The sequence below is a fragment of the Elgaria multicarinata genome, chromosome 14, assembly GCF_023053635.1.
Source record: "Elgaria multicarinata webbii isolate HBS135686 ecotype San Diego chromosome 14, rElgMul1.1.pri, whole genome shotgun sequence".
Taxonomy (NCBI): Eukaryota; Metazoa; Chordata; class Lepidosauria; order Squamata; family Anguidae; genus Elgaria; species Elgaria multicarinata.
In genome coordinates this window covers 800,365-824,165 of record NC_086184.1, presented here as the reverse complement: position 1 = coordinate 824,165, position 23,801 = coordinate 800,365, and the positions used below count along the sequence as shown (strand labels likewise).

Sequence of the window (23,801 nt, the reverse complement as noted above, 5' to 3'; positions counted from 1 at the left end):
CCATCCAGCCCAGAATTGCTGACACGGACAGACGGACTGCCCCGGATCACCCTCCCTCCTTCCTTCCCTCCCTGGTTTCGGGCAGGAGTTTTCCCAGGCCTTCCTGGAGATGGTGCTGCTGGGGGTCGACCCCAGGGACCTCCCGCCTGCCAAACCCCACGGAGCACCCCCCCCCCCGTCTCTCCATCTTTCAAGTGACAGCAGCAGCAGCAGCAGCAGCAGCAGCAGCTCATAATTGGAAACAGCCCCTCTCTGATCGGGGGGCGGGGGGAGAAGCGGTCCCATTTCGGGAAGCCGTTTCTAAAGGTCTGTGGGGGAGGCTACCAGGGATCCCCTGCGCGTGGACACAAGCAGCGCTCGCTGGGCAGGGGGCCCCTCTCACGGCCGGAGGAATTTCCCAGGCTGGTGCTGTGAGGGGCGGCGGCGGCGGCGGCCCCACCGTTCCTTGGCTTGGGGGAGGCAGCGGCGCCCTCCTGGTGTCCTGCCGTGGCGTTTTGCCGGCCTTTGCTGCCAAGTGCTGGACAGTTCCTCGTGGCGCTGGAGGGCGGCCAGTGAGGAGCTGAGGGGGAGGAACGGAGGCGGGGAGGGGCTGGGTCCTTGCTCTCTTTCAGCCCCCTTGGCTTTGCCCTCCCCCCCCCCCCGGCCACTTCCCTGCTTTCTGGTTCTAGCAGCCCCAGCGGCGCCACGGCAGGGGTCCGCTCTGCCCTCGGCCTTCCCTGGGCTCTGAAGTGGCCCGGCCCTCCGGCCCTCCGAGGCTTCCTTTTGCCTGTCCGGGCACGGGGATTGGGTCCCTTCCAGGGCCTTCTCCCCGCCGCTGAGGCTCCCCGCCCGCCCCTCGGTTTGCTCACTCTGTGGGCAAGGTGCCCCATCCCGCCCTCTTCCCATCGTGCGCCGCCTGACACCCGCCCACACCCCGCTGCCGCCTCCTATTTTAAGCGCCTGCGGCTGCTGCTCTTGGCCTTCTCCGCCATGTGACCGCTCTGGGTTTATTTCCACGCAGCTATTAAAAGACGATGCCAAGTTAGGAGCCCCGTAGGAAGGCCGCCTTGGCGGGGCGGCTCCTTTGGGCCCGCTCAGCCGTGCGACCCGGCAGCGCGTCGGAAACGGGCCTGCGTGGGCTTCCAGAAGCGCCCCGGGGGGGCTCGGAACTTGTTTATCCCCGGAGGAGGGAGGAGCGCGTCGCGGCTGCCTGCCTGCCTGCCTCCCCCCGCTCCCGGTGATGCCTGCGCAGACCCTGTGCCAGGACCCGGACCGGCTCACGCCGCGCGCATTCATTCGGAATGATGTCAGCACGAAGCCACTGCCACTCTTGTCGCTCTGCTCATGTGGACCTCGCTTGGCTCTGTGAAAACGGGCGACGATGAGCCGGGTCTCAAGGGGCGGATGGCGTGCGCGTGCAGAGCGCTGGGCTAGGGTTGGGGAGGCCCGGGTTCAGCTGACCGGATGAACTTGGGCCAGTCGTTCCCTCATCCTGTCCTACTTCACAGGGTTGTCGTAAGAGAGAAGCGTGGAGAGGGCGATCACGCCTGCTGCCTCCGAACACCCCTTGCTCCGCCTAGCTCACTACTGTCCCCACCAGAGGGAGGCAACCTACTGCCTTCCAGATGTTTTGTACTACAACTCCCATCAGCCCCAGCCGAAACATCTGGAGAACAGCTGGTTGCCCATCCCTCATCTGCTCTGCCTGGCTGTGGCTCTCTAGGGTCTTGGGTGGGTGTGGGGGGGGGCGTCTTTTCCCTCCCTCCCTGGGTCTCCTGGGGATTGAACCCGAGACGTCCGGCATACGGAGCACGCGCTCAGCCCCTGAGCCAGGGCAGGATGGAGAGGCCGCCACATCCTCCGTTCCCTGCTGTTGAGGCTGAGTCCTGCGTAGCCCCAGTCCATGTGCAGAGCGCGTCTCATCCAGGGAACCCCTCTTACCTTTCATTTCCATTCTGGCAAGTTTCTAGTCCTCATGGCTGTTGATGGGAACCTGACAAAGCCATGTGTGAGCGTGTGTGTGAGAGAGAGCGCAGGACTTGTCCGTCCCCCCACCCGCCCCGCGTGGCCTCCTTGTTGTCCCCCTCCATGACTTGGGAGCAAACTGAATTGTGCCCATTGTTTCTTGCTGTCTTAGGGCAGGATTAGACCCGGCCAGCATCCTGCCTTCTTCCCTAAGAGCAGAGTTGGGAAGGGGGGCCCCAGGTGGGACGCAGGAGGCCCTCCTGCCATCTCTCGCCTCTTTCCTCCGCAGAGCGCACAGGCACGCGGCCGGAGCGGCCAGACAGAGTGCAGCCGGCGGAGAGCAGAGCCACAGTCCCCGGGCCCAGCAGGCCGGCAAGGGCCAGGGCGGCACCGTGAATGGCACAGGTGGGAGTGCGGGGAGAGGAAGGGGGTGGGGGGAGAGGAAGGGGGTGGGGGGAGAGGAAGGGGGTGGGGGGAGAGGAGGGGGGCAGGGGCAGCCAGTCCCTCCCTCCCTCGGCGCCGCAAGGAGAGGGGCCCCTGAAGGCTCCCGCGGCCCGATTACCCCGCCCTGTCTTTCCAGCGAACGGGGAGCCCACAGGCTCTGGCCCTGATGCCGAAGAGGTCCCGGCTGTGCCCCCCGCGGCCGTGTCCGGCCCGACCCCCAACTCAGGCGTGGGCGCTGAGCCGCCGGAAGAGTCGACCCCCAGCTCGGGGACCCAGCCTTCTCAGCCAGCCACGCAGGCTCCGGAGATGCTGCCCCCTGGGTAAGTGGCGCTCTGCGGCGTGGACCGCCTGGCTGTGCAGGGACTGGGGTCGCCCAGCCGTAGCGCCCCGGAGAGGGAAGGGGTTGCTGGGAGCTGGGCCTGGAGTCGGCTTGCCTTTCTCTCCACCGCTCCAACCGGGGCCCCGGCCTCCCTCACAGTGCTGCTGGGAAGACGCCTGAGACACAATGCCTGTGGGGGCCTTTGTGCCTTCAGGAAAAGGGCTGCGTGAATGCTAAGCGCCATCCGCGGCAGGCAGAACATTTTGACTCTGGGGAGGGGGCCAGCTTCGAGGGGGGGTCCTTGTTGGGCACCAGAGCCCGGGGGCTCAAGGGAAGCGTCTTTGTCCCGACACCCTCCCAGGGCAGTTCTCTCTCTGCAGAGGGCTCCGTGCGCCCCCCCCGCGCTCTCCTGGCCAACGGGGCCTCAGCCGCCGGCGCTGCTCCCTTTCCCCTCCGGCCTGGTCGTGTGGCTGCTTCTGTCGCCCCTCTTCCCGCGTGGAGCCCCCCCCCCCCCCCCGCATTCAAGTGTCTCCTCTGGACTCCGGGCTTTCTCCAGGGGCCTCCTGCGTTTCCGATGAAGGGAGCCGTTTGTTTCCCTCCTGGCCTCTCAGCCCAGAGCCCCACGTACGTGTGTGTGTGTGTGTGTGTGTGTGTGTGTGTGTGTGTGTCGCTCACAGGTAATTGGGGGCCAGGAGCTCAGTGCGCCTTTATGCGGCCTGTGTGAGCGCCACTGTGTTCAGGCCTCCGCCACTTCCTGTTTGCAGACAGCTGGAAAAGGCCTCTCAAGCAGCCCTTTCTTCCTGCTGGAGCCGCCCCTCCCCTGCCCGCCACACCTTCTGCTCACGTCGTGCGGTGCGCGGGGCTCCCGGCGCAGAGGCAGAGCCTGGGCTCGAGGCAGGAGCTCTGCCGGGGTGCAGAACGCCCCGTTGCCCGGTCTCCCCTTTCGGGTGGGGGCTGTGTGACACGCGTGGTCACGCCACGTCCCCCGTCGCTTCTCTCCATCACTCTGCCGGGGGCTGAGGAGGCATCCCGGTGCCTGTGGTGGGGCTGGGCCGGAGCGCTTCCGAGGCCCGGCTGCTGTGCGCCCGCTGCCTCCGGCTCCTCCTCTTCCTGGCCGCCGGGGCGTGTTTGGCTTGGCGGCATCAAACGCCTGTTTCAAGCCCACTCCGTTGGCACGGGCACAGCTGGGCTTACACGGAGGTCAGCCCGTAGGGGGAGGCAGGGTGGGGGGGGGCAGAGGGCTCCCTTCGCGCCGCTCACCCCGGACAGCTGCCCTCAACGTGGCCAGCGCAAAGGCTTCATGACATGCTGCTCGAGTGGGCTGTGGGGCTGAACGGTTTCAGACGCACGCCCCTTTTCCTGGGAGCCGTGCATCGGCTGCGAGCCAGGGCGAGGGAGCCTGCGCTGCTGTGCGAGTCGCGGCTCCTTCAGGGGGACGCATCCCTCTGCAACACTCACAAGCTCTCTGGCCGGACGGCTGCATCCCCCCCCCCGCACGGCGCATCTGGTTCCTATCAGCGCTGCGTCTGCAGTGGGGACAGCAGTCCTCATTAACACGGCATGTACACCCGTTCGCGCCTCGTCTCGCGCACACAAAGAGGCGCATTATGCTCCCTGGCAGCAGGCGCGGGCTGTGGTTCCTCACCTAAGGCGGGGCGTCTTGCTTGGATGGCAAGGTGGCCTCAGCGGTGCGGCCCTTTCGGTGCGGCCCAGCAAACCTCGTCTGGGGTGGAGGTAGCCGAGATGGCAAACCGGCCGGCTGACCGGCCCTCTTCCTGATCTTGGCTTTGTTTTTTATATGATTCGTTATTTTATTTGATCAACGTGAATACGGCTTACCGTAAAAAAAGAACCCAAAGTGGTTTACGATACAAAATCAGGTATAAGATCATGATAAAATACAAATAGTCATGAGTTGAAGCATTGAAAATCAGAGAGCTCAAAACACAGCAGTTAACGAACTGCAATTGTCCCCCCGGCCGGCGCAGTCGTTCAGGGAAGACTCGGGCCATTAGCAGCAGCCTAAAACACGCCCCGTTCGATGCCTCTTGAATGACCAGGGCGCGGGCGTCGCAGGCAGTGGGTGCCACCAGCAAGGCGGCCCTGCTCCTAGGTTGCCGCCGGAGTGCATTCGGCACGTTGTGGCCCAACCGGCAAGGCCTCCATGACGACCTTAGTGATTGTACGGGGCTGTTCTGGGGGAGGCCGTCTGCCCGGGATCCTGGTCCCAAGTCGTTCAGGGCTTTATACGCCGACAGACAGACCGTGAGCCGGGCTCGGTCGCTCACCGGTAGCCCGTGTAATATGCGCTTGGCCAGGCGCCCCACTCAGCCTGACTCAGGAGCCCCAGGTGAATTGCGGTGGCCAAACACCCCTCCCAGCCCGCTCCGCCCCCTTGCAGGCCTCGCCGAGGCACCAGCTGCCTATGACCTGGGAGGGAGGCCCGGGGCGCCTGGTGCTCCGGCTGGCTGGACGTTGCCTGGGGAGGGTTTGGAGGCAGCTCTCTGTGCGCTCGGCCTCTGCGCAGCAGTGCTTCTGGAGCAGGGAAATGGTTCTCGTCCATCCAGAGAATCTAAATTCATTTGTTTTTAACCATGCTTGAAAACAGGCGGCTGGTTCCGGATGATGGAGGCGGCTAGCTAGGCTTTCACTTGATCTCCCATTGGCTCACCGAAGCAAAATGAGCAAAGATGTGCAGACGTCTACCGGATGCCCTTGCCCCCTGTTGAGGTGGCCGGGATCCCAAAGTCTACACAAGCGCTCTTTGGTCTAGCCGGAGTGATGCGGAGATCTACCGGGAGAAGGCCCCGGGGTTGAGATCTGTGCTCAGCCAGGAAGCTCTAGGAGCAGCTTGAGCAAGTCTCAGTAACCTAGTTACGCACGATCACCATGGCTTAAACAAGCCACAATGGCGCGTTTAAGCGGGAGCGCAATTTGAATAATCACCACTTAGGCTCAGGTTATCGTGTCATCTGAACCCAGGCAGCGTGGGTCGTTCGAGGGTTGAACCATCCTCAAATAATCCATGGGCTGTTGTTGGGTTACTTGAGAACTGTTTAACCCTTGTGCAGCCCATGTAGCCTGGGTTGGGATGGTACAAGCCGTGCCCAGGGGGTGATTATTCAAAACAAGCCACTGTGGCTTGTTTAAGCCGCGGTGGTCGTGCGAACCGGCATCCGCTTCCCAGGGCTGATGGAATAACAGATGAGAGTCACAAAGTACTTTTGTGTGCTGAAAAGGTCTAGAAATAAGAAATAACAATAAATGTTGCCTTGACCAGGAATGGGACCCCCTTCCCGGTTCCATTCCACTGTAAACGCCCCCCCCTTGTGCGTCTCTTTCCTTCAGGTGGGAGCAACGGGAGCTGCCGAATGGGAGGGTCTATTACGTGGACCACAACACCAAGACCACCACCTGGGAGCGCCCTCTTCCGCCAGGGTAGGGGCTCCGAGAGGAAGGCGCTGGGCGGGGGCCTGATCCGTGCACAAGCCAGTGTAGAACGTCCTTCAGGAGGAGGGGGACTGGAAAGCGGGGGGGCCTTGGGACGAGGATCGGGGGGAGGGTTGTGGATCTTCATTTGAAGGAGTGGCCGGGGGGGGGGGCGGCAGGAGGGCAATGGGCCCGTGGCCCCGCTCAGCGGCCTGCCAGGCCTGGTGTGGCATCGCATGTGGGTCGCGACCTCTTGGGAGCCATCTGCAATAGCTTCTCAGGACAGTGGTGGTCCTCAAAGCCGGCTGGCTTGTGCGTTCATTTGTTGACTCGTTTTAGTGCCTGGGGAAATGTCTCTCGTTCCTCTTCAGTCCGAAGGCTGCTGGGCGCACCTGACAGGGACAATGCAAACCACAGCCTTAATAAGTTAGAGCAGCAGCAGCAGCAGCCGCCCGGTCTCCAGAACCCGCATTAAAACGGGTGTTGAACAGTTAGCATGAGCAGTCTTCAAGGGCAGCCCCATGTGGAAGCGCTTGCAGCCATCCCAACGGAATAACAGGCCTAGCTGGTTGGAAGCTGGTCGTCGAAGTCGCTGGGCCTTTTGGGGCCGGCAGGCGGAAGGCCCGATCTTGACGGAGGGAGGGGTGGGTCTAACTCTGTCCAGAGCAAACTCAAAACTTCTCAAGTCTGTTGTCCCTTGCAGTGGGTGGACGGGGGCTGGAGGAGCTGGGGGGGGCGGAGGCAAGGGGGCATCATCGTGAGCCTGCCGCACAAGGCAAAATCCTTACGCTGATCCCAAAAGCGCCCCCCGGTCCGTACGTCGTTATCGGCAGAGGAAATGGCGGTGGCGGCGAGAAAGGCATTCATCCGCTTCCCTGTGCGTGTGCGAGAGAGGGAGGGAGGAAGATGGGTCTCCTCACGAGGTTCCCCTTTTCTGTGCAGCTGGGAGAAGCGCGTGGACCCCCGTGGCAGGTACTACTACGTGGACCACAACACCCGCACCACCACGTGGCAGCGCCCCACGGCCGAGTACGTGCGCAACTACGAGCAGTGGCAGAGCCAGCGCAGCCAGCTGCAAGGGGCCATGCAGCACTTCAGCCAGCGCTTCCTCTACCAGGTGGGGCAAGGCGGGGGGCAAGGTGGCCCCACGCCCGGAACGGGGCCCCGCCAGGGGGCTTCCCTGAGTCCGTTTGGGCCCGGGCTCCTTGCCCGCCGGCCCTGCGGCTTCCCGAGGCCTCCCTGGGGCCTGGGGCTGGGTGGGGCGTGGGCCTGGCTTCAGAAGACGGAGAGGATTTCGTTCGTTTTATTTTGTTGCCGGTATTTATAGGCCGTCCTCGAAGCGTTCCCAGGGCAGCTTACGGCCCAAAATGGAAACAAACCAAACTTCAATGCTAACATCCAAAATAACAACGAGACGCTTAATGCTGCAGCCAGAGCACAAGCAGCGGGGGGGGGGGGGGCTCCAAGCAGCGCCCCCCCCCCCCACGCCCTGCCCTGCCCAAGAGCCGTCTCTCACCCCAGCAGCGGCTGGGCGGCAGAGGCCTCCCTCTTCCCTCCGGGCCGGAGCTGCTCTCCTCTCTCTCTGCCCTCCACCTCGTGGCTGGGCAAAGGGGCGCTTGCTCCGTGGTGGGGCCAGCCCTCCTCACAGATGGAGGGAGCGTGGGGGGCAGGGGTTTCCTTGGCCTTCATGCGGGAAGCACGGGGGGGGGGGGGCTGCCGGCAGCTGCTCTCTGCCGCCCTAAAGAAAGGTGACATCCGGGCCCTCCTCCTGGGATCGTGGCCCTCTTGAGCTGGGTCAGGTGTGGGGGCTGCTCAGTTTTTTGTGTCCCTCCCCCCCCTCGCAGTTTGCCATTTAAATTCATTGGCGTGGCAGTGACAAGGGGTGGCAGGACCACGTCCTCCGGCGCCTGGGCAGCCAAGGTGTTGTCAGCGCAGCCCCCGGTGGGTCCTGGGAGGGGGGCGTTGGCCCCCGGGAGTTGCCCGGCCTTGCGCTAGATGGCGGGGGCTCTCCAAGCGTGGCAAAGCGTGACGTTTTGCATGGATCGAGGCTGGTGGCGTGAGCTTGGCGACCCACCTCCAGGGCCCTGATCTCCTCCGGGCTCCCAGGCAGCGGCGGGCCCAGCAGATCCCTGCCAGCCCCCACGGTTGTTCACGTGGTGGCCTGCTCCGTGTCTACCACTGGGCCTCCACGTGGTGGTCCTTGTTGGTTGCCTTTAGCTGGGTCCTGACATCGGGGTGGGTGGGGGCAGGTCACTCTCTGTCTCCGCCACTGCCACCACACGTGGCCATCAGCACCGTGTGGCGTGGCCGTTCCAGTGTGGTAGAAGGCGGCTCTCTCCAAGTCGTTCAGGCAGCAGCGTCGTTTGCCTTCGGGCGACTGTCTCTCCGGCCTCTGCCTCTGCCGGGGGTGCCGGGGGCCTTGTTTTGGGACCGCCACACATCCCTCCTAGCCGTGGCGAAGACTTTGCCACGAACCTCCCAGGTCCTGCCTGGCTGCTGCGCCTGGCCTGGCTCCCCAGAGACCCCAGAGGGAGCTGAACAGCTCGGGGGCGGCACGGTCTCCCCTTCCCCAGCTGGCCCATCAGGGCTGGCCGCGTCCCCTGGCCTGGCCCAGGCTGCCGGGCGTGGGATAAAGGTGCTTTGTATGGGCCCAACCTGGGGGCGGGGGGGGGGGAAACGCCTGTCTGTGTGGCATGAATGTTCCCTCAGTCTGAGAGCATCTCGCACCCGGCTGCTGGCTTTCGCGGCCCTCTGCGAAGGGGGGGAGGAGGCGGAGGGGGGGGAGGCGGCAGCCCGCGGACCGAGCCAGGAAGCTCTGGGCGTGGACAGGGCTTGTGGGAATGATTTCATTGGAAAGGCCTGCAATATTTTTCCCCCTGTTGTGTGTGGTTCTTGGAGGAGGTTGGAGGTGGGACTGTGGTGGGGCGCTCAGTCGCCTTGGCCAGCGACGGGGGCGGCAGCAGCAGCAGCAGCGGCGAGCTGCCTGCCTGTCTGCCTGCCTGCCTGCCTGCCTGCTGGCCAGGTGCTGTTCTTCCGCAGCCCGTCCTCTGCCCCGAGCCGCACGCATTCAGGCCGGCGCTTTGCTCTCCCCACTGTTGGCTGCCTTGGGTGAGGGTGAGGAGGTGGGCAAAAGGGCTGGGGGTGTCCCCCCTCCCGCCTTCCAGCTCAGCCCTTCAGTAACCGGTGCGGCGTCTGCCTTTTGCCCCCTAGTCTTCGGGCGCCCCGGCTGACAACGACCCCCTCGGGCCGCTCCCTCCTGGCTGGGGTAAGTACCGTCTCCTCTTTGCCTCCTTCTGGGGTCGCGGCGTCCGTTCTGCAGCCAGCACCCCTGGGAGACCTGGTCCTTTAGGCTCCCCCCTGTACAGGTCCCTGTGTCGCTTGAACCAGCTAGACCTGCCTGGGCTCTGAGTTCAAGTCCCGGTCTGTTGCGAGCACGCCTGCTTTCCGGTCCCCAGAGGTGGTGGTGGTGGGGTGTGTGAGCGTCTTTTTAGCCCCAGCGTTCATCTCTTCTGCTTCTCGTGTGTTTGGAGGCCAGAGCAGAGGGAGGGAGGAGAAGGGGCAAACGGGAGGAGGCCGAACGAAAGTCCCCTGGGTTCCCGGGATGCTTCTCCCGCCCCTGGGGCAGCTGCTGTGCTATCCTGCCTTGCTCCTGTTGCCGTCGAGTGAGCTGTGCTGGAGTCGGGGTGGTGGGCTGTGTGTGTTTGGGGGGGGGGGATCTTTGGAAGGACGGAGAGAGCCAGGACTGCAACATCTCGGGTAGGGCTGAGAAGTGCGCTCTCCCGGGTGCTGTGGCGGGAGAGGTCCCAGGGCTCAGGCCTCACACAGCGCTGGCCAGGGCAGGCGGGGTGGGTGGGGGCGGGGACGACGCATGGCTCTCCGTTGGATGCTGGCCATGCTGGCATGAAGCCAAAGGATGTGAACAGCCATCTCCCCCCCCCCCCGCCCCACCACCAGGTGATTCGGAAGAAGCCCTGAGGGGCTGCAGGGGCCAGCTGGAACCTCCGGTGTGCCTCTGTGTCAGTGTGCCACTGGGCAGCAGGGGGGGGGGAAGGGGGGCAGAGCAGGGAGGCTGAGGGGCAGATGGGCAGGGAGAGCGGGAACCCAAGCTGCCTTGAAGCGTTGTGCCTCCCCCCCACCCCCTTTGGGACTCCAGCCCCAGTCTGCTCAGTGCAATGCACACAGCGTGTAGTTAGACTGCGGAATTCACTGCCACAAGATGTGGTGGCGGCCACCAACTTGGATGGCTTTGAAAGGGGGTCGGGTGAACTCTTGGAGGCAGCGGCAGTGGCGATCCCTGGCTCCTGGTCCTGCCGGCTCCGCCGTCCGAGGCAACACGGGCAGGAGAGGGCCGCCGTGCCGCGTCCTGCTTGTGGCTTTCCCAGGGAGCCTCTGCTTGGCCACTGTGGGAACAGAATGGTGGCCTGGGAGGCCGCTGGTCCGATCCAGCAGGGCTCTTGGCACGTTCTGCCCTGGGGCTGCCTGGAGGGGCCGGTGCTCAGGGGCCTCGGGGAGCCATGCGCTCCAGTGCCAGCAGGGGCGGGGAGGTTGCTCCGGGCCCCAAATGTCTCTTACGAGGGCTGATCGTGCGCGGTGCCCAGTCCCACCGTCCAGGGCGCTCAGCGGAGTCTGGGTGGGGGATGGCAGGGCAGGGAGTGATGGCAGGCAGGCAGGCAGGCAGGCAGGCTGCCTGCTACTTTTGAGGAGGGGGTGGGGTGGGGTGGGGTGGGCAGCCCCCCGTCCTGGGCCTCTAGCAGCCCTGGAGTTGGGTTGCCTGCAGCGTGGGAGCCAGGCGGGGCGTCAAGGGATCTGAGCACGTGGAGCCCTCCCCCCTCTCCCCCCCCATCATGGGACAGAGCTGACCTTGAGCGCATGAGCTGGGGAGGGGGGCGAGAGGGGCCCTGCGGGTGGGGGAGGCAGCGGCACCCCTTTGCACGTAAACTCCCGGCTGGATCTCTGGGGTGGAGGCCAGCGTTGTGTGTGGACGCGGCGTGGGCCGACCAAGCCGGGGCCGCGTCGCATGGGGTGGGATGTCGCCTGAGGCATGGAGGGGGGCGGGCGGAGGAAGTTGGGGGGGGCCGTGGAGGACACGCCTGGGACCTTTCAGCCGCTCCCCCCGCAGCTCCTGCAGGCGCGAGGCGAGCGTGTGCCGGTGCCGTGGGGCAGGGGGTGCTGGAACGGCCCCGGGGGTGCCCGGCCAGCGCCCCCCTCCCAGCTTGGCCCCGGCGGAGCGTTGCAGGGGCTTTGGAGCGCCGCGTTGCTTTGCCTTCTCCTGCGGGGCTGCGATCCGGCGCAAGAGGGAGGCTGACGCTGCCTCTCCGTTGCTCTCCTTCCAGAAAAGAGACAGGACAACGGGCGAGTGTACTACGTGAACCACAACACCCGCACCACGCAATGGGAGGACCCCCGCACCCAGGGGTAGGCGGCCCGTCCCGCTGGCTTGCGCTCGCAGCTTCGAGGGGCTGCGCGGAGGCCTCTCCGGTGGCCGGAAAGGCACCTGGGCCTTCCCCTGAGCCCGGGGACAGCCGGGGGCGCCTCCGTCCCCCGCAGCTGGAGGAACGCTTCTCCCCACCTCGCCACCCTGTCCCCGGCACCCAAGCCCAGAGAGCCGGCTTGGGAAGGGCGCGAGGACCGTGCCCAGCAGGGCTGTTTCTGCCCCTGGGTCCCCGTCCAAAGCCAAATGGGGAAGTGGCACGGGGTGGGGCCGGGGAGAGCTGCCGGCTGCCCGCTGGGGCTCCCGCTGCCCTGGCCGTGGCCGTGGGGCTGGGCGGACGCGGGAGCCCCGGCCTGGCTGCGCCCCGTGATGCGCTCTCTCTTCCCTCTGCGGCCAGGATGATCCAGGAGCCGGCGCTGCCGCCCGGCTGGGAGATGAAATACACGAACGAGCGCGTGCGCTACTTCGTGGATCACAACACCCGCACCACCACCTTCAAAGACCCCCGGCCGGGGTTCGAGTCAGGGTAAGTCCCTCCCCGCCGGCTGCTCCGTCTCCGGGCCCCTTCGCTCCTCGAGAGCCCCTGAGTCCGCCGTGCCTGCCAGGACCCGACGGCGGCTTGGTTGATGCGGGCCCGTGGAGCTGCCCGGCCCTCCGCCTGCGCCAGGCAGGCAGGCGATGGCCGTGGCTGGGTGAGGCTCGCTGCAGGGGTGGAGCGGTGCATCGTGGGAGGAGCCGAGGCCTTCCGGAGACTTGGCCCTTGGCCCTGGCTTGGCCAACCTGGCGCCCTCCAGATGCTTGTGAGGCCACAAGCCTCCGCACCCACCAGGCAGCTGTGGGGCTTCAGTCTCACAAACCTGTAATACATAAATGATTGTGAACCGCCCACAGAGCTCCGGCTATTGGGCGGTAGAGAAAGGTCATAAATAAATAAATAAAATAAAATAAACCTGGAGGACACCGGGCTGGGAGAGGGAGGCCCGTCATGGGGGCTGTTCTCCTCAGCTCCCCCCTCCCCCTGTTCCTCATAAGCCGTTGTCATGAGGATGGGGGCTGTGGAGGGGGCCTCCCCCCCCCCCGTCTCCTGGTCACCTGCTCCTCTAGGCATCCCGGGCGCATCTGAGCAGGCGGCCCAACGGCTCCCTGGCTTCTCAGGCTTCGGTGCGGATGTGTGCAGGAGCTCTTTCGCGCTGCCTACAGGCCCACGGCCGGCCCCCCGTGTTTCCTTGGAGGCCTTGGCTGCAGCCTGGAGCAGGCGCCCAAGGCCCCCCAGGCTGGCAGGGAGGGAAGGATGGCGGCCTTTCCCACGCCCGCTCCTCCCTGGGTACATTGCGCTCTCCCCACTCCGCTTTGCAGTTGTGGGGCAGGCTGGGGGGAGCACGATTGTGATGGCAGGAGCATTGCCTGGGGGGTGGGGATCATTCCCCCCCCCCACCTCCTTTCAAGCTCAGACCTCCACCTGCCCGCTGGGCAGCTGATCTGCACTTTTCCCAGCCCCAATCAGCTGGGCAGCAGGGGAGGGGGGCCGTGGGATGGGAGGCTTCGACCCCCTGATCCCTGGGCTCTGGGGTGCGGTGTGGTGGTGGCAGTTGGGCAGCCCTCCGGAGCAAAAAGGTTGCCCCCCCCCCCGGTTTGGTCCGTGCCCTTCTGAGGCCGAGTTTGCTGTTGCAGGAGTAAGCAAGGCGGCTCCCCCGGAGCGTACGACCGAAGCTTTCGCTGGAAGTTCCACCAGTTCCGTTTCCTTTGCCACGTGAGCGCGCCTCCATCTTGGTCTCCCGGGGGAGGAGGGCGAGGATTGGGGCCTCCCAAGGAGGAGCAGGTTGGCGGGGGGAGTTTTGCCTTCGGGCCTCTCACTGCCTCTGTCCCCTCCACAGTCGAACGCGCTGCCCAGCCACGTCAAGATCAGTGTCTCCCGGCAGACGCTCTTTGAAGATTCCTTCCAGCAGGTAGGCCGGGGGGGCCTGGGGGGGGGCAGCAGGTTGGCCAGTCCAGCTGGGCCCCACGCGGGTGTGTGTGTGTGCCTGGTGCTGCCCACTCCCGTCACCTTCCCTTCTCCTGCCTACCTAGATCATGAACATGAAGCCGTACGATTTGCGCCGCCGCCTGTACATCATCATGCGCGGGGAAGAGGGCCTGGACTACGGCGGCATTGCCCGGTGAGTGGGGCGGGGGGGCTGCCGGGGGGGCCCTCCCTGGGCTTTGGGCATGATCACACCTTGGGGAAAGGGCCCCGGGGCAGCAGTGTGGAAATGGAGGGTGGGTCACGCTGCTTCGGAAGAAGGCGGCGGCGGGGGGCCCTGCTCCGCAGCCTCGGGGGGCCTCCAGGCTTCCGCATTCCGGCCCGAAGGCCGCCTCTCCCGGTGTCCTGCCAGTGGTTTTACCCTATGGTAGGTTACGTCAGGCTGTTCTACCACAGGGTAGAACCACGGACGGGATGCCGGGGCTTCTCTGCGCCACTGGAAGGATGCGTCTGAGCGGGGGCAGGGCAGCGTGGCCCGCGTGGGAGCGGGCGTGGTGGGCGTCCCGCGTCCCATCCGGGGTGGGTCTCATTGGCCTCTCCCCCCCCCCCCGCCTCTCCCCGCAGCGAGTGGTTCTTCCTTCTGTCCCACGAAGTGCTGAACCCCATGTACTGCCTGTTTGAGTACGCCGGCAAGAACAACTACTGCCTGCAGATCAACCCGGCCTCTTCCATCAACCCCGACCACCTCACCTACTTCCGCTTCATCGGCAGGTTCATCGCCATGGTGAGCAAGCCCGGCCGTGGCTCTCCCCTTGCGGGCACCGGGGGCACCTCTCTCCCTCGAGCTGTTTGCCCGGGATCTTCCCCCAGCATTCTGCTCTCCCCCCGGGTCTCTTGGCTGTGGTTTCTGTAGCGTGGCCACGGCCTTCTGTCCCCAGGGCTGACCGTTCCCTTCTGTGCCCAGGTAGCGAAATACCTGCCAGGCGAGGAGAGCAGATTCACCACATAGGAAGCTGCTCCGTATTGCCCACGCTTGGGGTGCAGAAGCTCTTCCGCCCGAGGGCCGGATTCTGTTTCAGAAGAGCTCTCGGGGGCCGCATTCTGGTGGTGGGCGGGGCCAGAGGCAGAAGGGGGTGGGGCCAAGGACACTCGCATATTTGAAGCTCCTGCTGCTGGTCACTGCGCCGGAGGGGAGGGGATTTCACCCTCTTAGCATTTGGAAGAAAAACACACCAAAGTTGGGACACCACCAATTGACGGGTAGTTGGGGGGAAGGGGCGGGGCTAGGAGAATGGGGCGGGGCCATCTGTGGAATGCTGCAAGGCCAGACCTGCCCCCCCTCCCCGTGCCTGAGGATAGGCATCGCTGGTCTACACTGGCTGGGTTCACACAACACGGCCACCAACACTGAAAGAATATGCATCCCTCACTCAGGGGTTGTCGTGTTGTGTGCAACCTGGTGAGTGTGGGTTATGTGAGGGCTAAACAACCCTCAGATAACTCATGGTCTGTTTTGGGCTATGTGAGGGTCATTTAACCCATGCTCAACAACCCCCTGAGTAGCATATGCAACTCAGGTGCCGGGATTTGTTGTGGGTTAAATAACCCGTGACGAGCTGCGTCGTGTCATCTGAACCTGGTCAACGCAACAACCCACATTTCAACATCAAGCCTCACTCAACCGACACGCAGACTTGAGCGTGGCTTGTGGTATTCCGTGAGCCCAGCCACGGACCGGCTGTGGCTGTCCAGGGTTTCAGGCGGGGCTCGTTCCCGGCCCTAGCTAGAGGTGCGGGGGCTGGTGGTGTCGAGTAGAGCTGTATTTTATTTTATTTGGATAAATAACCTACAAGCCTACAGATGCCTTGCACATTCGTACGTACGTACATACACACGGGCAGGCAGGCAGGCAGGCAACCAGGCAGGAGAGGCTGCTGTGAAGTTTGCCTCTGTCACGCACCTGAAATGCTCGGGGGAAGGATGGAGCCCCGCTCCCCCGCTGAGTAGGCCCCAGTGCTTCCCAGGGCACCCACCCCCCACCCGGCCCTCTGCCCAGCTGCAGACCTGGCACCGTTTTATTTTTGGCTGGGCTGCTACTTCTCGGAGTCTTTCCAGCCAATCAGGGAACATGTAGGAAATGCTCTGAGGTCACAGCACTGCTAGCCAAAGGAAGTGGATGCTTTTTTGGTCCCAAGCTAAACTGGAGTGTGTGCGGGGGTGGTGGGTGGGGCATGTCCCTGTTACCCAGGCAACCATGCCGTGCGCTGGTCTAGTCTCCTTGGCAGCAGGGACAGGTATTCCCGCCCCTCTGACACTTGCTGGGAAAAGGTGTGCCCTGGACTCATCCACGCCCCGGCCCCTTTCGGGCCCAGCTTCCAGGCCACATGTGGGCTGAGAAGGCGACTCATGTTGGAGGAGGGGCAGAAAATCTCGGGGCCTGGGGAGCAGCACACCCCCCCCCCCCGAGGAAGCCAGGGAGAGGGGTCTGGTCCGGCGTCCCTCGCGTGGCAAAGGGTGCCGTGGAAGGCTCCCTCCGTCCATTTTTCCACAGCCCTGAATGTTTGTTCCTTAGCAGGAAAAGCCGTGAGCTTTCATCCTTCTCAACGTCCTCCCAGCTGAAAGGGGACGGGGTCCTCGGCCCTCTGGTCCGGCCTGCCGCCTCGCCCCCGCCCCCCCTGGCCCTTTCTCCCCCCCCCCCAATTTGGCCCCAAAGTGCTCCGCTGGAGTGCCGCTGCCCCGGCCCGGGTCTCTGAGCTGGACCCCCGGATGGTTCCGCCCTGCTCGGGCCTTTGGGGGGGGCGTTCTCCCCCAAAGCCCGTCTCTCCCTCCCCCGGCTCCCCCAGCTCCCCCTTCCACCCAAACCCCAGACTATTACTCACCACCCGGCCGGCCTCCTCCAGGCACGCAGAAGCGTCTGCGTTATTCTTGGCTCCTGAAGGCCTGCTGTGGCCACGGAGCGCTGGCTAAACAAACGGTCCTCTGGAGCTGTTTGGGGAGGGGGGGAGAGAGGGGGCTGGCTGCCTCTGCTCCTCAGGGTGGGGTCAGAGGGGAGGGAAGCACAGGCCGCACGTGGGGGGGGGCAGCCATTGGAGGCCTTTGCGGTGTGTGACCAGGTGCCTGAAGGGGGCCGTGCCCCCTCCCCTCCCCCTCCCCCTCCCCCCCAACAGGCAGCTCTGCCATTGATGCTGCCACCCTGGCAGATCCAAGTGGGTGGCAGCGAAGCAGGGGGCCTTCCAGGGACGACTCCTGCACCGGATCCTCAGTCCCTTTGGCCCAGTGTTGTCAGCACTGACTGGCAGCAACGGCTCTCCCGTTTTCCAGGCGGGAGGTTTTCCCAGCTCTCCTCGGAGAGACGCTGCCTGGACCGAACCCGGGACCTTCGGCACGCCAGGCGGGGGCTCTGCTGCCACGGGGCCACGGCTCCCCCCCCCTCTGCTGCCACGATGCCGTGGTGGTGGGACTCTGCCTCTCGCCCGGCGCCCGCCTTCGGGTCCTTTAGGCGTCGCGTCAAGAGATTTCTGTTCACTCAGGCTTTTTAAAGAGCTGCGTTACAAACGCTGGAAATGAAGAATTTCCTTCCGCCGTTTTATCGTATTATTTGCATTTATTCTCCTGCTGATTCTAATGGTCCCGCATGTCTTGTGGTTGTTCGGCCGTTGTGCTTTCCGTGAGATTTACACCTTCAACCATCCTGGGCTAAGTATCTATGGAAGGCGGAATATAAATGTATATATATAAAAAATATTTATTTATTCATTACATTTCTATACCGCCCAATAGCCGAAGCTCTCTGGGCGGTTCACAAAAATTAAAACCATGAAGAGCATAGTAAAACAACCAACAATTTAAAAACACGAATACAAAATACAATATAAAAATGAAAACTACAGCCTGGAAGTGCCCGGGGGGTGGGGGCGGGAATCCGGCCGGCTGGCGCCTCCTCCCTGCTGGGTTCTTCCACCTCCCCGTGGGCCTTCTGGCCTCTTGGCTCAGTTCGGTTCCTTCTCTGCTGGGGTTCAGTGTGGAACTCTCCCGATGGGGTACGGCTGATGTGTTTTTGGGGGTTCTTGCCTTGCAGGCGCTGTACCACGGCAAGTTCATTGACACGGGCTTCACCCTGCCCTTCTACAAGCGCATGCTCAACAAGCGCCCCACCCTCAAGGACCTGGAATCCATCGACCCCGAGTTCTACAACTCCATTGTCTGGATCAAGTCAGTACCCCCCTCCCGGCTCCCCCATGGGCCCTCCTGGTCCCCCAAAGGGGGGGGCACATCCTCCTCCCAAGTCCAATCCCATTAAGCCATGAATGAATGCCTTGTTTATTGCAGTCACAAACCAATAAAAACGTTGAGGCAAAGAGCAAATAAAACCAGTTAAGAACAATTAAATAAGACAGACGTAGGTTAAAAAGCAGGGTTGTAGTTCCACCTCCTCCCACCCACCCACCTCTCAATTTGCAGTGAAGTCAAAATATTGTTTTGCAACCCTCTCAATAATGGCAGGAGAATGATCCCTTCGGCAGAACCAGGGCTTCAGAAGAGCGTCCAGGGAGAGTCCTTAGTAGAGGGAAAGATCACATTCTTTTTACAATCGCTCTGCAAATTACAATCCGAGAGGCTTCGCTCGTCCACTTCTTCCAAGGCGCCGGCATTTCGTTACACGGGATCTTCTGCAATTGCCCACTTAGCCATGCAGAAGGGCAGCCCATTGGATCGAGCGGTGCTTTAAATGTGCCCCCTGTGTTTTAAGAGGCCCTCCTGGCCTGCACAGCCTCGGTTTTCACCGTGGCCTCGTGGCCGGGCCGCCTTACAGCACCCAGGAGAGCTCCCTGAGGCCTCCCTGTTCCTTGCCACCCCCCAGACGCACGTCTCGTCCAGCTGTTTTAATGGACTGGGGTTCCACTTGCCTCGAAACGTGGAGGCCGCTGAAAGGGTGTTCCGGGTGCCCCATGAGGGCCACAGGTGGACACAGGGAGGCAAAGACGACAGAGCGAGAGGAGCGCAGGGAGCCCAGCCTCCCAAGGCCCCGGGCGGAGGTTGCTTCGGGATCGCATCGTGCATGTCAAACTGGGGGCCGGGGGGGTGGATTTAATGCCAGGTGCAGAGAGAGCAGGGGCATGAGGCGAAGCCGAGGGGCTCCTTCTGCAGGGGCCGTTTTGTCCAGGTACTCCTCACGCCTGGGCTCCACACCAACAGCCCTTGAGGGCAACTGGGGCCTTTAGCCTCCTGCGGCACATCTGGGCCAGACTTCCCCCTGGCCCCAGCCACCCGGCTGTTGTCCCGCTGCTGCTGATCCAGCTGTTTCTCCCCACCACCACCACCACCTTGGTCCCCTGCAGAGAGAACAACTTGGAGGAGTGTGGGCTGGAACTCTACTTCATCCAGGACATGGAGATCCTGGGCAAGGTGACCACCCACGAGTTGAAGGAGGGCGGCGACAGCATCCGCGTCACCGAGGAGAACAAGGACGAGTACATCCTGTGAGTTGCGGCCTTTGGGGGGGGCGAGGGGAAGGCGGCAGCTGTGCACTGGAGGGCCCACGGCCTTGCGTGCCCCTGAGCGCCTGCAAATGCCTGCTTGCTGGGCCGCCTGAGAAGCCGCGTGGCCCAGTGGGTAGGGGCCCGAGGAAGTCCAGAGGGCGCTCCGCTGTGCAAGCGCCTCAGGTGGCCCCGGGCCAGCCAGCACCTGGGGCCGGGGTCGTAGGGAAGGGGAACGTTTGGGCCAACCTCACTGGCTGCCCTGGAGGAGGGCTGACCAGGACAAAGTGTGTGCTTCAGGGTGATTCATGGCAGCCCCGCAGAGCTAGCTGCTCCTGAGCTCCTCCAAGGGAGGCCTGGCTCAGGGCGGGGCCAGATCTGTAGCTGCCCAGGGGGGGGGGGAGGGGGCGTGTGCCTTGAGCGGTCTGTCTGTCCTTGCAGGCTGCTGACGGACTGGCGGTTCACGCGGGGCGTGGAGGAGCAGACGCAGGCCTTCCTGGACGGCTTCAACGAGGTGGCTCCGCTGGAGTGGCTGCGATACTTTGATGAGAAGGAGCTGGAGGTGAGCTGGGAGGCCGCGCGGCTTGTGTGGGAGCAGAGCCGCCTCCCTTCCTGGGCAGCCTGCAAAGTGGGGCCGTGGACGGGCTCTGGGGGGCCTCGGGAAGAGGCGAACTCCACCTTTTGGGAGGACGCTCCCGACGATCCTTTGGAGACAGGGATGTTCATCAGGAAGCTGGCTGGGTTTTCTTTAGTCCGCCCTTTCCGGCCCGTCCTGCCAAAGGCCTGGGTGGCAGGAGCTGCCTCCTTCTCGAGAGGCCGCACTGGGTGGTGGTGGGGATGCCTCCTGGGGGGGCCTGCTTGGACCCCAAGTCGTCTAGAAACAGCAAGGGGCTTTTCCTTCCACAACCAGTGCTTTCTCCGTATGCAGATGCAGGCGTTCTCGTTTCATAGTGTCTGTTTTAATCCACATATTAATCGACAACGATTTCTTCAAGCTGAGTTGCGGCCCTGTTTCCGCCCAGTGCCTCAAGTTGGCAGCGGGGCAAATTCAGGGCCTCATTCCTTGCTTTGACCCAAGCCTTGGACGGCCCTCTGGCCTTGGGTGGCCCTCTGGCCTTGGTGTTGCTCTGGCCTTGGACGGCCCTCTGGCCTTGGGTGGCCCTCTGGCCTTGGTGTTGCTCTGGCCTTGGACGGCCCTCTGGCCTTGGGTGGCCCTCTGGCCTTGGGTGGCCCTCTGGCCTTGGGCGGCCCTCTGGCCTTGGGTGGCCCTCTGGCCTTGGGCAGCCCTCTGGCCAGGGCTTGTGCCCTCTGGTGCAGGCTGAGCTCCTGGGGTTCCCTCCCTAGCTGATGCTGTGTGGCATGCAAGAGATTGACCTGACCGACTGGCAGAAGAACGCCATCTACCGGCACTACACCAAGAACAGCAAGCAGATCCAGTGGTTCTGGCAGGTGAGGCTCCCCGAGGAGAAGCGACCCGGCTTGCCGGCCAGCTGCTGAGGGAGGGCTTTGGTGAGCTGCCGGGGGGCTGCTGAGGGAGGCCCCGTGTGGGTGGCGGGGCCTGCTGGAAAGCGGCCCCACGCCCCGGGCTTTGCCCTGGCACCTGTGGCCAAAGTCAGGGACTCACCCTGGAACGTGGCCGCGGAGCCTCTGCAGGCAGAGCGCCTGGGTCTTCCACCGGAGGCCCACAGCTGGGGTTGGAGGGCCGGGCCTCCCCCTGCGGGGGTCCAGCTCCCACACCGAAGCCGGCCGCGGGACGTGTGGGTTGTTCTCGGCCCCCTCCGGGCACCTGGTGCTTTGCACGGTCCTCGAGGGGCCGCTCTCTGCCCCTGCCCCTGCCCCAGATCCTTGGTGGAGAAGCTCCCCCCCCCAGCCCCGCTCTTACACCTCCCAACCCCGTGGTTCGCAGGTGGTCAAGGAGATGGACAACGAGAAGCGGATCCGCCTGCTGCAGTTTGTGACAGGGACGTGTCGGCTGCCAGTCGGGGGCTTTGCAGAGCTCATCGGTACGTGTGTGTCCGGCTGCTTCCCCAGGGAGGGCCTGGGGGGTGGGGTGGGGCTTCCAGCTGGGGCGGAGGGGGCAGAGGGATGGTCGTGGCTGATCCACCCTGCTCTTCTGGCCCCCTGGGACGTTCAGCTCGTTCCAGACCTGCGTTTCTGCTGCTTCCAGCTAAGGCAGCTGGGAAATCCATATTTTGGCTCAGAGCTCTTTGCAGGGAAAAGCTGCTGGCGTTTGCCGCCTGGGCTGCACCTGCTGCGTGCCGCCCTGGGCTGCTGGGCTAAGCGGGGGACGCTGTGCTCCTTTCCTTCAGGCAGCAACGGGCCCCAGAAGTTCTGCGTCGACAAAGTGGGCAAGGAGACCTGGCTGCCCCGTAGCCACACGTGGTGAGTGAGTCCACCGGCAGCTCCTCCCTCCCTCCCTCCCTCCCTCCCTCCCTCGGGACAGGGTGGGCGTGGCCGCTGGCTTGCCCCGCCCTGTGTGCTGAGAGGCTGCCTTTGCCGTTTGCAGCTTCAACCGCCTGGACCTGCCTCCTTACAAGAGCTTCGAGCAGTTGAAAGAGAAGCTGCTGTATGCCATCGAGGAGACGGAGGGCTTTGGGCAGGAGTGAGGGGCAGGCGGAGACGCTCTGGGGGAGCCCCCCAGCCCTGGAAACGGAGCGAGATCCCCAGGAAAGGGGGAGGGGCATCACTCGGGCCTGGATCTGGCGGTGGGGCGCGGGAGCCTGCAGGATGGTGGCCCCTTCCCTCCTCCCCATGGCCTGGCAGGAGCTGGCTCTGCCCGCCATCCCGTCCGGTTGAGCTGCTCTTCACCAAAGCGCCAGCCTGACTGCCTCGCTCCAGCCGCTTCCCCGGGCCTCCTGGGCTCTTGTCACTGGGGCCTCCGGACCCATCCAGAAGCCTCCCCTGCTCACCCCCAGCTCCTCCCATCAGGACAGCCGGATCGTGATCTCAACCGCAAAGCACTCAGTACACTTTTGAGACCCCCTCCCTCCGCTGCCCCTCACCCAGCTCTTCAGAATGGTGGCGCATCCCCCGGGCTGGCCACTGCCAGAGACGGATCAGATCCAGGGCGGAATCCCCCCTGCCCCTGATTTCCCTGAGCCCCCTCCTGGCCTTCTCCCAGGCCTTCTCCCGCTTCCTGCGCTGAGCAAGTCAGGTCTCTGCTCCCCGCAGCCCGCCTGGTTCTCGGCTCTGTGCATCGGAGAGGACTTCGCTGCGCACCGCCAGGCTCCTTCCCAAGCTCATCCAGTGAGAGACGTGACTTGGGGGGTGTGTGTAGCCCCGCATAGCCCCCTGCGCCTTTTGGTGCGCTGGTCAGCTGAGGCACGGGGCTTGCTGGCCCTGCTGCGGTGCAGAGCGGCCCCTGGGCTATGACAGCCAGAAAATGTTACCCCACACAGCCCCAAACGTTTTGGGTCCAGAGGTGCTGGGGGTGCTGAGCCTTCAGGAAACACGGAGCCCCCCACCCCACCCCGGGTCTCCTAGTTCCAGCCCCTCCGCTGCTTGCAGCCACGGGCCCTGCCTTCTCTTTCTGGAAGTGTCGGTACCTAGAGAGTTGCAGAGCTGTAGGCAGGTCTTACCTTGCATTTCTACAAAGAAAATTAGCCGAAGTGCGGAACCCCAGACTTGCGCGTCCCGAAGAGGCAGGAGGAAGGGGGGGAGCAGCCGAAAAGACTCCCACAGCCTCGGCGTGTCTGCTTCAAAGCACCGATGGCTAGGCCGGGGCTTGGCGTGAGTGGCTGGCAGGCCTGAGGCTGGAGCTGAATGCGAGAGTGGAAGAGAGGATGCTCAGGCTTCGAGCGGGCCCTGTGTGTGTGTGTGTGTGTGTGTGTGTCCTGTGGCTACGTGCCTCAACTTCCACGGAGGGTGTGTGCGTGTGTCTGTGTACATATCTATAAATACATAAATCTGTATATAAATGTCTGTGGATACAACGAATTGCAATTGCTTTTGATGGGGATCCTGGATAGTTTTGTACTGCACCATCCTGCCTCAGTGATGCCAATTTCTTGTGCAATAAACAATCCGCAGCTGCTTGTGGGCTTCACGTCTCCCTCTGTGCTCCGGTTGGCCACCGTGGAAGAAGCCACTGGCTCTCCTGGGCATTGCGTGGGGGAGGGGGACAGCTGCGTTGAGGGGCCTCGGAGGCCGGAGGGGGGGAGAACAGAATGGGCGGGGCAGAGGTCACGCCATCCTTTGCGGGGCGCTGGGCCTCTTGGGAGGGGGATGGCGCTGCGGGTCGGGCACCGCTGCTCTGCTGCCCTATGGGTCGTCTCCTGTGCTGCATGGCTGCTGCCTACTGGCAGAAGCGCCGGTGCTCTGGCCCAAAGGGCGCTGGGAGAGCAGACCCAGAAGAGCGGGCCTGGACAAGGAAAGGGGGCACGGCTCTTACGTCAGCACATCAACCTGCCCGCTCTTGTGCGGAAGCAGCCGGGCTGGGAGTGCCGGCCTGCGGCTCTCCCCTCCTCCAGCCCTTGAGAAGAGGGGGACGTTACCAAGCACAAACAGAGAGCCGTCTTGGGCCTCCCCGAGCCCTGCAGCGCGGCCCAAGCACTGACCAAATGCTGCCCAGGTGGGGACTGGAGGTGGCTGGTGCCTTGAGCGAGTGCTTCTAGGAGGGGTTTTCCTAACCCCGGAAAGGGAGGGCCCCCTCTTCCCCGAGCCCCAGGACTTCTTCCCCAGGTGCTTTGCCGCCTCCGCCTCCTCCTCCTCCAACTCAGAGGAACCGAACAGCCCAAACTAGGCCGCAGGGATGGCACACGGGCTGCTGGCTTTGGCCCAGGTCTGCAAGGAGCTCGG

At 64.0% G+C, this 23,801-nt stretch overlaps 1 protein-coding gene across 2 annotated transcripts in view; it reads left to right on the top strand.

Moving 5' to 3' along the window:
* WWP2 (WW domain containing E3 ubiquitin protein ligase 2) overlaps positions 1–23,038 on the top strand; it is a 37,853-nt gene extending 14,815 nt beyond the window's left edge. The window contains exons 7-24 of one of the 2 annotated variants that reach the window (XM_063141452.1): positions 2,234–2,349; positions 2,525–2,708; positions 6,056–6,145; positions 7,079–7,253; positions 9,347–9,401; positions 11,470–11,551; positions 11,965–12,093; positions 13,239–13,317; positions 13,442–13,513; positions 13,635–13,723; positions 14,152–14,311; positions 17,606–17,739; positions 18,867–19,007; positions 19,446–19,566; positions 20,349–20,453; positions 20,911–21,007; positions 21,314–21,386; positions 21,511–23,038. In XM_063141452.1, the coding sequence (XP_062997522.1) occupies positions 2,234–2,349; positions 2,525–2,708; positions 6,056–6,145; positions 7,079–7,253; positions 9,347–9,401; positions 11,470–11,551; positions 11,965–12,093; positions 13,239–13,317; positions 13,442–13,513; positions 13,635–13,723; positions 14,152–14,311; positions 17,606–17,739; positions 18,867–19,007; positions 19,446–19,566; positions 20,349–20,453; positions 20,911–21,007; positions 21,314–21,386; positions 21,511–21,610 (2,002 nt within the window). In that variant the 3' untranslated portion in view covers positions 21,611–23,038. The remainder of the gene's footprint in view (positions 1–2,233; positions 2,350–2,524; positions 2,709–6,055; positions 6,146–7,078; positions 7,254–9,346; positions 9,402–11,469; positions 11,552–11,964; positions 12,094–13,238; positions 13,318–13,441; positions 13,514–13,634; positions 13,724–14,151; positions 14,312–17,605; positions 17,740–18,866; positions 19,008–19,445; positions 19,567–20,348; positions 20,454–20,910; positions 21,008–21,313; positions 21,387–21,510) is intronic. The other variant, XM_063141454.1, reaches the window with a different exon arrangement.
* Positions 23,039–23,801: the final 763 nt, after the last annotated feature.